The 14972-nt window shown below is 36.3% G+C and overlaps 1 protein-coding gene across 2 annotated transcripts; it reads right to left on the reverse strand.

Moving 5' to 3' along the window:
* Nucleotides 1–10327: 10327 nt before the first annotated feature.
* Nucleotides 10328–11861, reverse strand: LOC113273609. 2 transcript variants are annotated; one of them, XM_026523269.1, is made up of 4 exons: nt 11608–11861; nt 11277–11382; nt 10893–11110; nt 10328–10359 (listed from the first exon to the last, which is right to left on the reverse strand). In XM_026523269.1, the coding sequence occupies exons 1-3, from the start codon at nt 11644–11646 to the stop codon at nt 10893–10895; spliced, it is 363 nt and encodes a 120-aa protein (XP_026379054.1). In that variant the 5' UTR covers nt 11647–11861; the 3' UTR covers nt 10328–10359. The 2 variants fall into 2 exon arrangements, with proteins under 2 accessions (XP_026379054.1, XP_026379053.1); XM_026523268.1 differs by lacking the exon at nt 10328–10359 and having other exon boundaries at nt 10637–11110.
* Nucleotides 11862–14972: the final 3111 nt, after the last annotated feature.

The raw sequence follows: 14972 nt of genomic DNA on the forward strand, positions 1-14972 counted from the left end.
AAATCAATCTGTATTCGTCATCATCTTCTCGATTTTACCTTCTTCTCTTATTCTATGGTTGCGAACTTCAACCACTGCTACAAAATCTGACCTAATTTTTCAACCACAAATGGCGAAGAAACAAAATCAACAGGCGAAAAAGAAAGATGAAAAGCTAAAGAAAATAGCGAAACCATCTCCTAAAGGTAAGAAATCGAATTTGCTTTCAAGTTGATTTCGAGTTTGAATTCAAAATATTATTAGGTTTCATTTGATTTATGGGTTGGTTTTCTGTTTGCTTTTAGGTTTCATTTCTTAGGTTAGGTTCTATTTTCATTTGGTTACATCGTTTCTTTGGTTTAGGTTTAGGTTTCAGTTTGTTTGATGTAACCAAATGAAAACAGATTTCAATTGTTTGTATATTTGATGCAACCAGATATTTTTTTTTTCTATTTGATGAAACCATATTTCATTTGTTGTTTATTTGATGAAACCAAAGTATAATCTGTTTTTTTTTTATGAAACCATTCTGGGTTTCATCATTTTACAACCAATTGGTAAATTGGTTCCACCAATTGTTAATCTGTTACATCATAATAATATGGTCTTTTTGATGAAACCATTTTTGGTTTCATCACTTTTCATTTGTTAGGTTTAGGTCTGCAAGAATGATGTAACAGATTTGCAATAAAACCAGATATCATTTTCTGTTTCTTAATGAAACCCAAAATTGGTTTTATCATTTTTAGTTATTGGTTTACTTCTAGAGTTGTTATTGGTTGTTGATTTGAATTCAAACTGTGGAGATTGGCGCTATGTTACGTAATCTTATGGTTTCATACAAGTTTCAATTATGCTTATGGTTTTATCACTTTGTTCGTGCTTATGGTTTCATCATTACAAGTTTATGTCTTATGGTTTCATCATTATTATTTATTATTCTCTTATGGTTTAATTTTGGTTTCACAATAGGTAAAAAAAGAGATAAGCAACCATACAGGTGCTCATTGCATCATTTGTGCGAGCTAGCAGTGAAAATTAAGGCGTTGATAAAAAACAAGCAACTGCATTTGAAAGCTCTTAAAGCATGTCCTTTCTGGCGTTTCTTTGAGACGTTCTATGATGGCGTAATGAACAAAGATGAGCTCATCAAAAAGACAAAAGCCGTAATAATGTTTTTAAGTACAATTGAAAACAGACTTGATGGTAAGCTCCCGTATTGTTTCAAATTAGCAAGATCAAGGAAAATGATTTTGCGGACAATTCCAGAACATTTTGCTGTGACTTTTGGTTTCCAAATGGTGAATTATGTAGAAGCAGACGACATTGATGAAGATCTGGTTAAAAAGGTTAACGTCTTTGTGGCTAATTATTTTGCTGGAAATAAAAAGACGAAAAAAACCGATATTGAAAAGCGTATGCTGGAAGCCGCAAATGATGAAACCAGAGCGGATGACTTTGTCAAGTTTTTCGTAATGTTTCTGTTGGTTTCAGTATTTTTCCCTAACAAATGTGGGCAGACTCTCGCAGCAAAGTACTTGTATATAGTGTTTGATATGAACAAGGTGTGTTGGCCGGAAGTCTTCCATGACTATGTACTTGATTCGATAATGACAAACAGAACAGACGTAGAAAATGTTGTTGGTTGTGTAATATACCCTCTGGTAAGTTAAGATTTGTTCTTTTTTTTCATAAGTTCAGTATTTTTTTTCAATATTGGTTGTTGAATAATAAGCGACTTGTTTTTGATGATTAATTTGAATGTTGGTTTTTTTTTTTTTGCAGTATTGGTTGGCAGAGATGACAAAGATCGCACAAAGAAAGCATGGGCTAGACAAGTATCCGAGGTTTGCTAGATGGAACCTTAGCAACATCTGTCAACAAGTATTGTCTAACTTCGAGAATCTTGAAGAAAAAACAGAACTTTGGTCTAAGGTAAATATTTACTTAGAAGATTTACTTTTCTGATGGAACCAATTTTGGTTTCATCAAAAATTCTAGCTGAATTTTTGTTTCTTAGATAACTTCGAGGGTTTTGTTTGATATTTTTGTTAGACAATATTTGAAATCTTCGAGGGTTTTATTAGATTATTGCTATGAGTTCTTACCATTAGTTGTTACCATTAAAAATGCTTTTCTTGGTATGTCATCTGTTTTATTTTAAACGAATTTTGGTAAATATTTTCTTGTTCAGATTTACTTTTTTGATGAAACCAGTTTTGGATTTATCAAATTTTTTAGCTGAAACCAATTTTTCTTGTGTACTGCAGGAGAATATTGGTCACCGAAAGGGATCATTCTTGCTTCAGTATGACGAATCAGAAATGCGCTTGGCTGATCCCGTAGATGAAGTGGAAATTGTTGTGCCAGATGAAGAAAATGAAGTGCCGGTTAAAGTGCAAGATGAAGAAAATGTTGGTGCTAGCAGTGAAGCTAACTCCTTCAAAGCCAAATACCAATTTGCACGAGCATTGATTGAAAAACTTAGGACCAATACTACATATGTTCTTTCTAAAGAAGAAGAATCACTGCTGGCAAAATATGATGCCGAGGACAGGGAACAACAACTGGTACAAAGATAGATTTTATTTTTCTTAGTAACAATTGAATTACTCGCATATATTACAATTTTCTTATACATTTCATCATTTTTTTGATGAAACCAGATTTGGTTCCATCATTCTTTTGATGTAACCAGATTTGGTTTCATCATTTCAAGTTAATGTTTGTTTGATGAATTGGCCAGTTCTTTTTATTCTTTCAGAAGTTTTGGATTTTTACAGCATTAGGTTTTGACACAGGAAGATGAAAAATAAAATAACTTAGGTATCTTAATATTGCAGGTTATAACAAGGGATGTTAACATGATAAATGAACAAGAATCTGAACAAGAATCTGAACAAGAGAAGGTCATATCTTCTTCGTCGAAGACAGTCACCGATGATTAACAAGAAGGAGATGGTACTGAGTTGACTCCAAATAATATCGAGGATATCAAGGTGGCAGAGCGGGTTGAATCTGAAATGGAGAAAGCTACTTCATCGATGCCAGTCACCAATGATGAACAAGAAGGAGAGGGTACTGAGTTGACTCCAAATACCGTTGAGGATATCAAGGTGGCAGAGCGGGTTGAATCTGAAATGAGCAAAGCTTCTTCGTCGATGCCAGTCACCAATGATGAACAAGAAGGAGAGGGTACTGAGTTGACTCCAAATACCATTGAGGATATCAAGGTGGCAGAGCGGGTGGAATCTGAAATGAGCAAAGCTTCTTCGTCGATGCCAGTCACCAATGATGAACAAGAAGGAGAGGGTACTGAGTTGACTCCAAATACCGTTGAGGATATCAAGGTGGCAGAGCGGGTGGAATCTGAAATGAGCAAAGATTCTTCGTCGAAGCAAATTATTGAACAAGAAGAAAACGAAACTCAATTTGTAATTGATGAAGATGTTATCAGGAAAATGGAATACGAATACAATAAGAAAGGTTGTTCGTCGTCAAAGCCAAATGTTGGAAGCGTATACTACTACCCAGCTGTAAAGATGGCGAATGATTTACTTGAGTTAGAGAATGAACAACCTGGATTTGATTTAGGACTGTCGCAGTGTGACAGTCAAGAGAAAGGACAGGGAGAACTCAGTGCTGCGCAAAGGATGAGTAACATGGTTACAAGAATGAGGGAAGACAGAAGGAATTTGGTTCCACCTATCAGAATGCAGGATTACAACACCAGTGTGAAAAAAAGAAGAAAGGTTACAGCTCGTAAGTGCAAGGAGAACAAGAAGGTGCAGGAAGTACAGGGGGTGAAGTTGAAACCAGTTGATAACTTGAAGATCTTGAAAGTACTCAACAGAAATGAGAAACCCCTCGTGACCACTTTTTTCAGAAAGAACAATGAAAGGTAATTGGGAAATAACTGATGTAACCAAGACTGGTTTCATCAAAATTTTGTTCCAAGTTATGCATTGTTTCTCCTTTTTTTATCCATCATTGACTAGCTTTTTAAAAAATAAAATTAACAGGTCAACGGCGTGGGAGCATTTAAATCTTCAATTACATATATCGGGGAAGATGATGGATAATTTGATGAGAGAGGGTGACGTCGCAGGAGACATTATAGAGTTCTACATTTTGAAGCTGCAAAACAACATCAAAAAAAATGAGTTGAAACAAGATGGTTCTCCAAAGTACCAGAGAGCTGTGTTATAAGCACATTTGCCTATGTAAGTTTACTCCGAAATTCTTTAATGTAAATTTTTTGGCATAAAAAATAGTTGTGGAAAACAAAAAATGATGTTGTTTATATGGTTAATTTTGATGGAACAAAGTTTGGTTTCATCAAACTTGCATGTCTGTAACTAATTAAGGAGCTTTTATCTGGTATTTTGTTTCAGACATGTCACTCATTAGGAAAGAAATGTGGTGCTGTAATAGAAGGCTTCATCGACAAAATGGATTATAGCGTGCGGTTTTTGTTCGTTCCGTTGCTGACATCACTTGGAGATGTAAACCATTGGACATTGCTTTCTTTTGATTTTGAAACCGGGGAATTTTATCACTACAACTCCTTGGCTTCCACGGGAGAGGAATGCAGAAAAAGTGCTGAAAGCATGAAACAACGTATAGTATCAGCATTTGCACAGCACGACGCAAAGCTCCCCTGTGATCAGCAGGCAAGTCAGCCAACAACATACTCTTTGCACAACCCTACATGTTGTGAACAAATAGGGTAAGTTATGTTTGGAAGTTTATAGTTCACATATGCATATGCTTGAAATCATTACATCACTTGTAACCGAATGCTTTACATATAGATACTAATATCAGAACACTCTCAGCTAGTCACTTTGTAACAATTGAGACATTGTTTTGGTTTTTCAGGAACGATTGTGGCCTGCATGTTTGCTATTACATGAAGAGCCTCTTGAAAGGAAACATGTCTACAGATGATATACGAGAAAAGGTGCATAATATGAGACCAAAGTTGGCGTTGAAGATACTCCTTGACAATATAGAATAATACTCGCATGTCGTGCCCGTCCTATTGAACATTCAGTTTTAGTTGAATTTTAAATTACTTTTGAAATGGTTATTGTAATGATGATACTCCTTGACATACAGTTCTCCTTGCAGATTCAAGTTTTAGTTGAAGTTTAAAGTACTTGTGAAATGGTTACAGTTTATATAAAAAACGATTTCGTGCTATTTCAGTTGTATTTCCTTAAAAGCTTATGTCTACAGAAATATGATGTCTCATTTTTAAAAAACTATCCATAAATGATGTGTCATATATTTGCGGCACCAATAAACAGTAGACAAAACATCATCTACTGTGTTGTCAAAAAATATAGAAGAAAAAGTGACAGTAAAACAATGGTTCCACCAAAATAAGATGAAACCCTTTCTGGTTTCATCAAAAAAATGATGAAACCTGATTCGGTTACACCAAACTATAAAGGCCTGTAAAAATTCTGAAAAACTTAAACTTAATCAAACTTATTATTCTTAGACAAAATATAAAATGAAAACACCTGCAGCATATTAACTTCTAAAACAAAAATATGAAATAGTAAATGAAACACATATTGTAGTCTAGCAAACGAAACTAAGAGTAAAATTCGATGACTTGCAGGAACCACATATTGTAGTCTAGTCGAAATGACTACAAGTTCTCATGAAATCTGACGAGAAGGGCATGTCCGTTTATTATGGGTGGTCAAAACCTTGCAGGAACCACAGGTTCTCATCTTCTTATTGGCAACTGAACCTGTATTAGGAATCCTCTTCTTCTTCGATGGACGTCCTGGTTGTGGTCCATTATTCGGACCAAAAACCATCGATTTCGGCGACACTGTCACGGGCTTTTCGACTGTGGGAACAGGATTGATTGCATGTTTATACGATTCTCGGTAGAATTTACTGTAAAGTAGTGCTCAACATAATTGTAAGGATCTTCTCCATTCACCATGATGCAACGGACAGCATGGGCACACGGGAAACCGTCAATACGCCAACGGTTGCAAGAACATGTTCTTCTTTTCAAATGACAGTCTGTGTTAATGAAGCATGAACTTCAAACACATATTCCGACGACTTGGTGACTTGGTAGTTACATCCATGCATCTTGTTGTCGTGGAGTAGAGCTTCATATTCTGGACATAGAGTTTGACGCCATTTCATTAAGTTAGCAGAGTCCTCGCGACGTTTACACATTTGGTCCATTAGCTTCACCCTGATCTCATCAACCATGATGGCTATAGGCTTCTCTCTCTCTTCAACGACCGAACCATTGAAACTCTCAGCAATATTTGAACACAACCTACCATATCGTCGACCCTTGAAGAAAAAACTTGCCCATTTATCAAGAGGAGCTCTACTTAGATAGTCTTGTAACTTCTGATTTTGAACCTTCCTCAACTTATCCCAATTCTCTGAAAATTCTTTATGAGTAGAAGCATACGCACATTTCTTAAACAGTCCCAATACATATTTGTTATAAACTTTGCAACTCTTTGGTAAGCATGTATTGATATTGCATTCCATATGCCAGTAGCACCAACCATGAAAAGCCTCAGGAAAAACAATAGGAATTTGTGTTACCAATCCAATACCTCGATCACTCACAAAAGTAAGCTTTGGTCGCAAAGGAGAAAGGACTTTCTTCAAATTATCCAAAAACCATTTCCAGTTCGCTTCATTCTCCGATGAAACCACACCATAAGCAAGAGGGAAGATTTCTGTAACATGAACAGAAAGCATAACACAAGCATAAGATGCGATGAAAACCAAACATAAAAAATGATGAAACCAACATAAAAAAATGATGAAACCAACATAAAAAAATGATAAAAACCTTACCATCATTTCCGGTTAGACCCTGTTGCCATCATATGACCAAGGTACTTGCTTTTCAAGTGAGCCGCATCAACGAATAATACAGGACGACAGAAATTGAATCCACGACTACAAGCTTCAAAACAGATAAACATCCTCTGAAAATTATTGGTCCCTTCTTCAACTTCCAAAACCACGTGAGAACCAGGATTGGTTTCAATCAACTTGTTTTTATACCAGTTCAAGAACATAAAAGATTTCTCGTTCTCTCCCCATGAAGTATTCAGTGCATGCTTCTTACCTGCGTATGCATAATAACGACTAATGTCAAAGCCGAAGTCTCTCGTAAAAGATTCCATAATATGCTTAGTTTTCTTATTAGGATCCTGTTTAATTTCATCAATAATCAAGCTACTAACTAGTTTCTTCGATATCCGTGGCATGTTAACAAATCCACCAACACAAGTATGCTGATTATTTAGTTCCTTGATAATAAAAGGACTTCCTACAACACCATCAACAGACACAGCATATAAATGCCAGTCACATTTCTCCTCTTTGTTCTTATTAGCACAACGTGCACCAATCCTCAACTTCTCATTCCTATATACCATGTATTCATAACCAGCTGCTGCGTGATACTTCTGTAAATCACAACGAACTTGTTCAACACCTCCCGGAAACAACTGTTCAACTCCTTGAAAAAGATGTAACCAGTGAGCAGACTTCAACGGTTCCTTAATTTTATCTGGAACATCATAATCAATCCGTGGCTTCTCAAAAGGTATAATTCCAGAACTTTGTGGCTGGTCATCAAAAGCTATAATTCCTGAACTTATTGAACCAGAACTCTCAGCTTTGTGACTTACGAGTAACTCCTAATCCCTTCTTTATTATCATACTAAATAGATCCAAACATTGAAGATCAGAATCAGAATGAATGACCTTTTCTGATCATCAACCATGTGAAAAATTTCCATAGAAGGAGGAGAGAATTCACACCAACTTGAGCATATACTAGTCTTCAAATTAGCAAAAGACTCTTGTAGGCCAATACGAAAGTTAAACAATCTTCTTTGTGACATACAAGTGCGAGAACAGAATCCATAATCTACAGAACAAATGATGAAACCAAAAACAGTTTCACCAGATGTGAATGTCAACAACAAATATTTTTTTTGAAAAACAGTTCCAAAGAGATGGAATCCTTCATAAGAACATCAACACAAACATAAAAAATCATATGCTAACATCAATTCAGTTTATTCGACAAGAGTGACTAGCAAATTCACATAAACAAAATCAAAAATTTCCATAGAAGGAGGAGAATTCACACCAACTTGAGCTATACTAGTCTTCAAATTAGCAAAAGACTCTTGAGGCCAATACGAAGAGTTTAAACAATCTTCTTTGTGACATACAAGTGCGAGAACAGAATCCATAATCTACAGAACAAAATGATGAAACCAAAAACAGTTTCACCAGATGTGAATATCAACAACAAATTTTTTTTTGAAAAACAGTACCAAGAGATGGAATCCTTCATAAGAACATCAACACAAACATAAAAATATGCTAACATCAATTCAGTTTATTCGACAAGAGTGACTAGCAAATTCACACAAACAAAATCAAAAATCAACACAAAAAGAGAATTGAATACCTGAAAAGTTGATTGATTCCTGAAGACGAAGATTAATCGAAGACGAAGATGATCAACACGAAGTAGATTGATTGTTCAGCTGGATTCTTCAATTCGAGATTCAATTTCAACTTGAAAAGCGGAAATATGATTTCAGCTAAAGTGAATTGCAACCAGATCTCGAATAAAACAACTATGTTTATCTTCTCTTTTCGAATAAACAACCGAATTTGATTCTTCTACGTATCTCGAATAAACAGATCTCAAAACTTGTAGCTTCTCTTCCGGTTCTTCAATCAAACCTAAAATTGCTCTCTGAATCTTTGAATTGAAATTGGGAGAACACGATGACGAATCTTTGAATTTAAACGAGATATGGAACTGAAAAAAACAAAGAAAACTAGGAAAGAAGAATCGTAATTAGACTAGTATCTGATGTTTGGATTCAGAGAGAACAAATATTGTTTTTATTGTTTTCTTTCGCCAAACTTTCCTTTGAAAAATGTTTTTATATACGGAAGGTCAGTTTTGGAATTTAGAAATCAAATAAAAACTAAATTTTAAAAATTTTATTTGAATTGGGGTTTTTGTCCCAGTTTTGTTTGAAACGGTTTTTATTTGTTAAAAATAATATGACCGGTTTTTTCTTATCACTAGTTTGTTCACCTAGGGGTTTTGTCACTAGTTTTGTTAAAACTAACTTAATAATTATATAAATCTAATCATATACATCTAATCTAAATGAATTTCTTAACCAAAATCAAAATCAAAAGAACAATCGAAAAATTTTAGTTTTGAAAAAAAGTTTATTCTTTTCTTCTTCTCTCTTTCCTTGACGTTCCTCGTTCGATTGAAAAACCCATCAATCTTTTTAATTCGTTTTTGGATAGAAAAATTGAGTAGAAATCATCAAAATATGGTTTAAATGGATGTTAAAGTGGCATGTTCGGTTAGGAATAATTTAAAAAAAAAAACTAGTTTTGTAACCGAACATTCTGAAACCAAGAACACGAAGAACACTTCGGTTATCACGAATTTAATTTTTCATAACCGAACTCCGAGTTCGGTTGGTTCGCAAAAAATTCTAAAACTAGTTAGTAACGGAACTCTACCCTTAATACAAAAAAAAAATGTAACCGAACTGTGTTATTTTTCCTACTATCGTTGAGTTATGATATAACCGAACTTTACTCTACCCAAAAAACCGTTATTTTTCAAAAACTGTCTAGGTTTAGAGTGATGTGACGCTGATGCTGTCCCTAACAAATGAAAGTGATGAGGCCATTTTATAACTGGGCTAACAAATGTGACAAGACAATGGAAGTTCGGCTGATTTTGTTAAGGCCACGACAGGTACTTGCTATAGAACTTGACGCACGTTGGTGTGGTTTGGTTGTGAAAGACTAGTTATCTAGTTCAGCTGTTTAAATATCATCATCGGATACTAGTGTTTTTGATTGTGGTTGCCGGAGGGTAGTTTGTTCAAATTATATGCTTCCGTCGATTAGTAAGTAGTAGCCAAGGCGAAGCCACAAGAAGGTTACATGAAAGCAGCGGCCAAAACTAGCTCCATTTTGTGTTCCCTTTGCTCGCTAAAGGAAATTTCTAGGAAACTCATCCCCAAAAGTTACAGCCAAGAGTTAGAAAAGATGGTGGTACGGTTACAGGACATTAACTATGAAAACAACAAATGACACCTCGTACATATGCAATTTGTCATCGAACAAGACGTTATTACATGGGCAAGGCGGTGGTGGCGACTTGAGAATGCGCAATATTGGATGACAATACAAAAATAGAGCCATTAACATCCTTCTCTCACAAGAAAGAAAATAGAAAAATTGCTAGAGACCTCTAACGTAAATCCAAATTGCGGGATTGGGACATTTCCAGCACCTGTTCACCTTTTTTTGCCAAATTCAAATACAAATAATCAGATGAAGCAGCAAAAAAATTAAAAATCCAGCAGAAGACATGATTACTTGGGGCATATCATGAGTGGCAGGCTCATAAGAGTCCACATGAACATATCTACAATATATAAATTTTGTCACGCTTTTCATTTACTCAATAACTCTATCATCATTCTCCTCCTGACATATCCATGAAATGAAAGGAGAGAAAGAACCGAGTTTCAAATTTTGAGCCCACCAACTGATATAATCAACCTAACAGCTTTCCTCGATTCAAGTATTTCATATATCGTTTTATCAAATAGTAGTACATCGTGTATTTGATATGTGAATATACATCAAATTCTCACAGACCACACAAACATGGTACACACTACACACAACTAATCTTAAATTGTATATGGTGGGATATTATGCAGGTAGAACCAGATAATGTACGTAAGAGATAATTAACTATGTTAAGGATTAGTATAAGCTTGATGAGTATCAAAGAGAGATAAAGATGATTATGCAATAAGGACTACTTAATTATGTTCGTCTTGATCCTTTTCATCTTGAGATCCTATGGATGATCCACATCTGGCCGGTGAAGTAGCAGATAATTCCGTCGTAGCAGATGACTCCGAGAGCATTTTTTGGATCTTTTGGGTAGTTTCTGATTCAGACATTCGGTCTCCTCCTTTGTTTCCAGCATAATAGGCCTCAAAGAAGTCCTTGTTTTCTTTTTCCAGTTCCTTCCACACTGCAGTAGGTTATTATTGCAAGTAACGAGTATATTAAAAGAATACAAATTAAGAGATAATGTGGTTAGGCAATGAAGAAGTAAGTATAGTGTTTTACGGTGCTTTCTAGAGAGATGGTATGCATATAGAGAAAGCGAGAGAGACAAGCAGGCAAGGAGATAGTACCAGTTGAAGTGATGACAGGTTTGATATTTGCATGCTTAAAGAGAGCTTCCATACACTCTTCCTTTGTCATGTGGAATAGTAGACACTTCTCAATCAAGTGTTGCACCTACAAAGCATCATTATCATATACATGTAATAACTAAGGTTACGTACTATTAAAACAATAATATCATCATCATTACTCTACAAAAGCTATTTCTTGAAAATATCTTTCAGTCCACCGGAAAAAGAGAACAGACATCAGTACTAGTGATACATGCATGCACAATTTTCTTCACATTTACTTTTTCTATCTCTTCTGGCAGGATTAAAAATTAGGCACATTACGTACCATGTGGATGTATGAAGCAGTAGAAGAAGAGTCCCCCATGATTGGATCTGGTTAAAACACTATTTTCTCCCTGTCTCTAGCTGTATAAAAGATACTTCAGGTGTCTTTGCAAAAAAAGAAAAGAAAGCTCTCTGCGAATATGTAATGATCGTTAAAAAGTTATTGAAACTTTGGTTATGGAAAGGTGCGGTTAAAGCATATGCATGCTAGCTTTCTTTGGATCACAATATCTGGAACGAGCTAATTAGCTAGAATGATCTTGAGTAGCAGGAGAAGGATTCTGTTTTTGGTTAGTACTTGGTACTGTATATATGTATTAGGATTTTGATTGGGTTGGGGGATGACGTGGGAGATGGATGATCATTGGTTGAGAAAGGAAGGGATTACAAAGAATATCTGTTGTTTGCATAAAATGTCAATCCCTCCTTACACGTGGGTCCTCCCAGTTTTGAATTTTAGACTCTGATTCAGACTCAGCAGTACGCAGTCAGCAAACTCACTTTACTTGCCCTTCAAATCAACGGTTCTCCCAGAAGCAGTATACTTTCTCTTTGAATGAACGCATAGAAATGACATTCTATGCGCATGAAATGATTTTTCCTTCTCTTCTTTTCTCTGATCCTCTCGTTCTTGATAAGTTCGATCGCTTCTTATCTTTCTGCCTTGTGTTAATTACTACATTGCGAGCTAGTAGTATTGTTCTTGAAGATAATCATCCTTCTCTTTATCAACAGACAAAAACAAGAAGAATAATAATTACTAATAAATAATAATAACAAAATTACACTGTTTGCAAGACCCACTATGAAATGATCTTCCTAAAAGTGGTGACGCTAAGGAGCTTACCAGTACCTTTCTTCTCCAAAGCAAACCCGTTGAAGAGGTCTTCCCACCCTTCTAGAGCTCTTCAAAACCGATTCGATTGGAGTTCTGGTTAAGACCTTGATTTTGTGCGTCTGGAAACAAATTCGGAGTTTCTGAGTGGCGTAGACCGGTGCTAATATTAATTTCTCTATCTTCGGATAATTCCTCTCGGCTGAGTTAAAAGTTTTTCTAATGTAATATATAGGTTTCTCGACCCCTTCATCCAACCGAAGTAACAGCATTTGGTGTTGTTGCGAGATAGATCAATAACTCTTCGCTAGGTTCTGGTTTTTGTAGGATTGACAATTTTACGAGATAATCTTTTATATTTTGAAGGGCCGGCTCGCATTCTTGGGCCCATGCAAAAATTGTTCCTTTTTTCAGAATATTAAAGGAATGTTTACATTCATCCGACGATCGGGAGATGAATCTTCCCAAAGCTGCTAGCTGCCCTTTGAGCTTCTACACATCCTTTATAGTTGTTGGGGAGGGCATGTATAGTATAGCTTGTACCTTCGTTCCACTTCTATTCCATTTTTTGAAACTATGTTTCCCAAAAACTTTGCTGACTCGACTCCGAAAATATACTTAGTTGGATTTATCTTCATCTTGTAACTTCGCAGTTGGTCAAAGATTTCCTTTAAATCCTCTACATGATTTCCTGATTCCTTCGTCTTGACCAGCATATCATCGACACCCGCCTATAACTTCGTGTGTACCCATTTAGCAAATATTTTTACCACCATCCACTGGTAAGTGGCACCGACATTCTTTAATCCAAACGACATTCTTGTGTAGCAATACAACCCTCTTGGAGGAAAGAAAGCGGTGTGTTCTTGATCTTCTTCAGCGAGTGCTATTTGATTGTATCCTGAGTACCCATCCATCAATGAGGGCCTATGACACCCTGATGCTGATTCTATGTTTGATAAAGGAAAACTATCCTTTGGCAAGCTGTATTCAAATCACTAAATCGATGCAGATACGTATTCCTTTGTTTTTCTTCGGTACTACTACCATTTTTGCGATCCAGTATGGATACTTCGCTGGTCTGATGATCCCAAAATCGACCATCTTCTGGATCTCCACCTCTATTTGCTCGTGATAAGTAGTTGTTATTTTCCTGATGCGTTTCCTTATTAGTTATATGACTGGCTGGGTTTATGACACGCAACAGATGGATCAATCCTTGACATTTCATCCATTCCCCATGCAAACACATCTCGATATTCTTGCAACAATTTGATCATTATTTCTTCTTTGTCTGCTTCCAACTTCGTTCCAATATTCACCATCTTTGGTTCTTCGTCAGTTCCTAAATTTATTTCCTTTGTTGGCTCAACTGCTACGAGTTCGTGACTGGTTCTCCGAGCGGGGATGGTTATTTTAATTGTTATAAAGGATCTCCTTCCTTTTCTGGAATTTCGCTTGGGATTGCCCATCCTTCCTTAGATTTGTCCATGTACACCATTAGTTCTTCTGCTCTTCTTGCTTCCATCACTCTTTTCTTTTGCTCCTTCTTTTTCTGTACTCGTTCTTCGTAATATGGAACATACAACTTGTTACAATCCTTTGCCTCTTGGACATCTCCTTTATCTCCCCTATTACACTGGGCATTGGAAACCGAATAGCTTGATGAAAGGTTGATGAAACTCCCTTTACCCCATGCACCCAAGGTCTTCCTATGAGTGCATTGTATGGTGAGTCTACATTCACAATGCAAAACATGACTTCGGTTTCTAGTTCTCCAACGAGTATGTTCATGGTTATTTCGCCCTTTGGTCTTGACGCAACTCCGTTAAATCCGTAGATATTGTAAGTAGACGGTATGATGTCGGAATCCGTATATCTTATGGTTTTAAACACATGGTAGAAGGGAATATCTACAGAACTGCCTGTGTCTATGACTATTCTGCTGAAGGCCCAAATCTTTCTCTCCTTACCGATGTCCATCTCCCAGCAAGAGTGTCTTCACATGGACATGGTTACAACCAGCGGATCAGTGTGTGATCTTCCTCCTTTGGGTGCATCTTCTTCCGCAAATGTGATCGGTCGTTTCTGCCATTCTTTCAAAGGTTCCGTCTTCGTAACACAAAATATTTCGTTTCCGTTAAAATCCCTTTTTTGCACCCTCCTTAACACATTATCATGTAAATTTTCGATGCTCTTCGCTGAGTGGATTATGAAATTTCAATTTAATCGCCGAGCATCCTGTCTATCTCTATTCGGTACAATGGTGCGGCCTGCTGTGTTTGATCTTGAATAGGTTGTTGTGGTGGAAATGCTTGGTTCTCCAAAGATAGGATCAACTTCCCCTGCTCAATAAAAAGGAGTATAATACGTTGTATGTTCCTACAGTCATTTGTGTCGTGACCACGGAAACGGTGATATCTGCAGAATTAGTTGCTCCTCCTTCCGGGTGGTAGCTCTATTCCCAAATTTGGTGGCTCTATTCCACAATAGTGTTGAGCCGATGGAGCTTTAGGTCTTCGAACATCGGG

This window comes from Papaver somniferum, chromosome 4 (assembly GCF_003573695.1).
Source record: "Papaver somniferum cultivar HN1 chromosome 4, ASM357369v1, whole genome shotgun sequence".
Taxonomy (NCBI): Eukaryota; Viridiplantae; Streptophyta; class Magnoliopsida; order Ranunculales; family Papaveraceae; genus Papaver; species Papaver somniferum.

What these genes read in the sequence shown, in the direction of transcription:
- LOC113273609 (XM_026523269.1), bottom strand. Translation starts at nt 11,646, where the DNA reads ATGGGGGACTCTTCTTCTACTGCTTCATACATCCACATG. An exon ending in CTGCTTCATACATCCACATG is followed by an intron (nt 11,383 to 11,607) that starts GTACGTAATGTG and finishes GATGCTTTGTAG; the next exon opens with GTGCAACACTTGATTGAGAA. An exon ending in ACCTGTCATCACTTCAACTG is followed by an intron (nt 11,111 to 11,276) that starts GTACTATCTCCT and finishes AACCTACTGCAG; the next exon opens with TGTGGAAGGAACTGGAAAAA.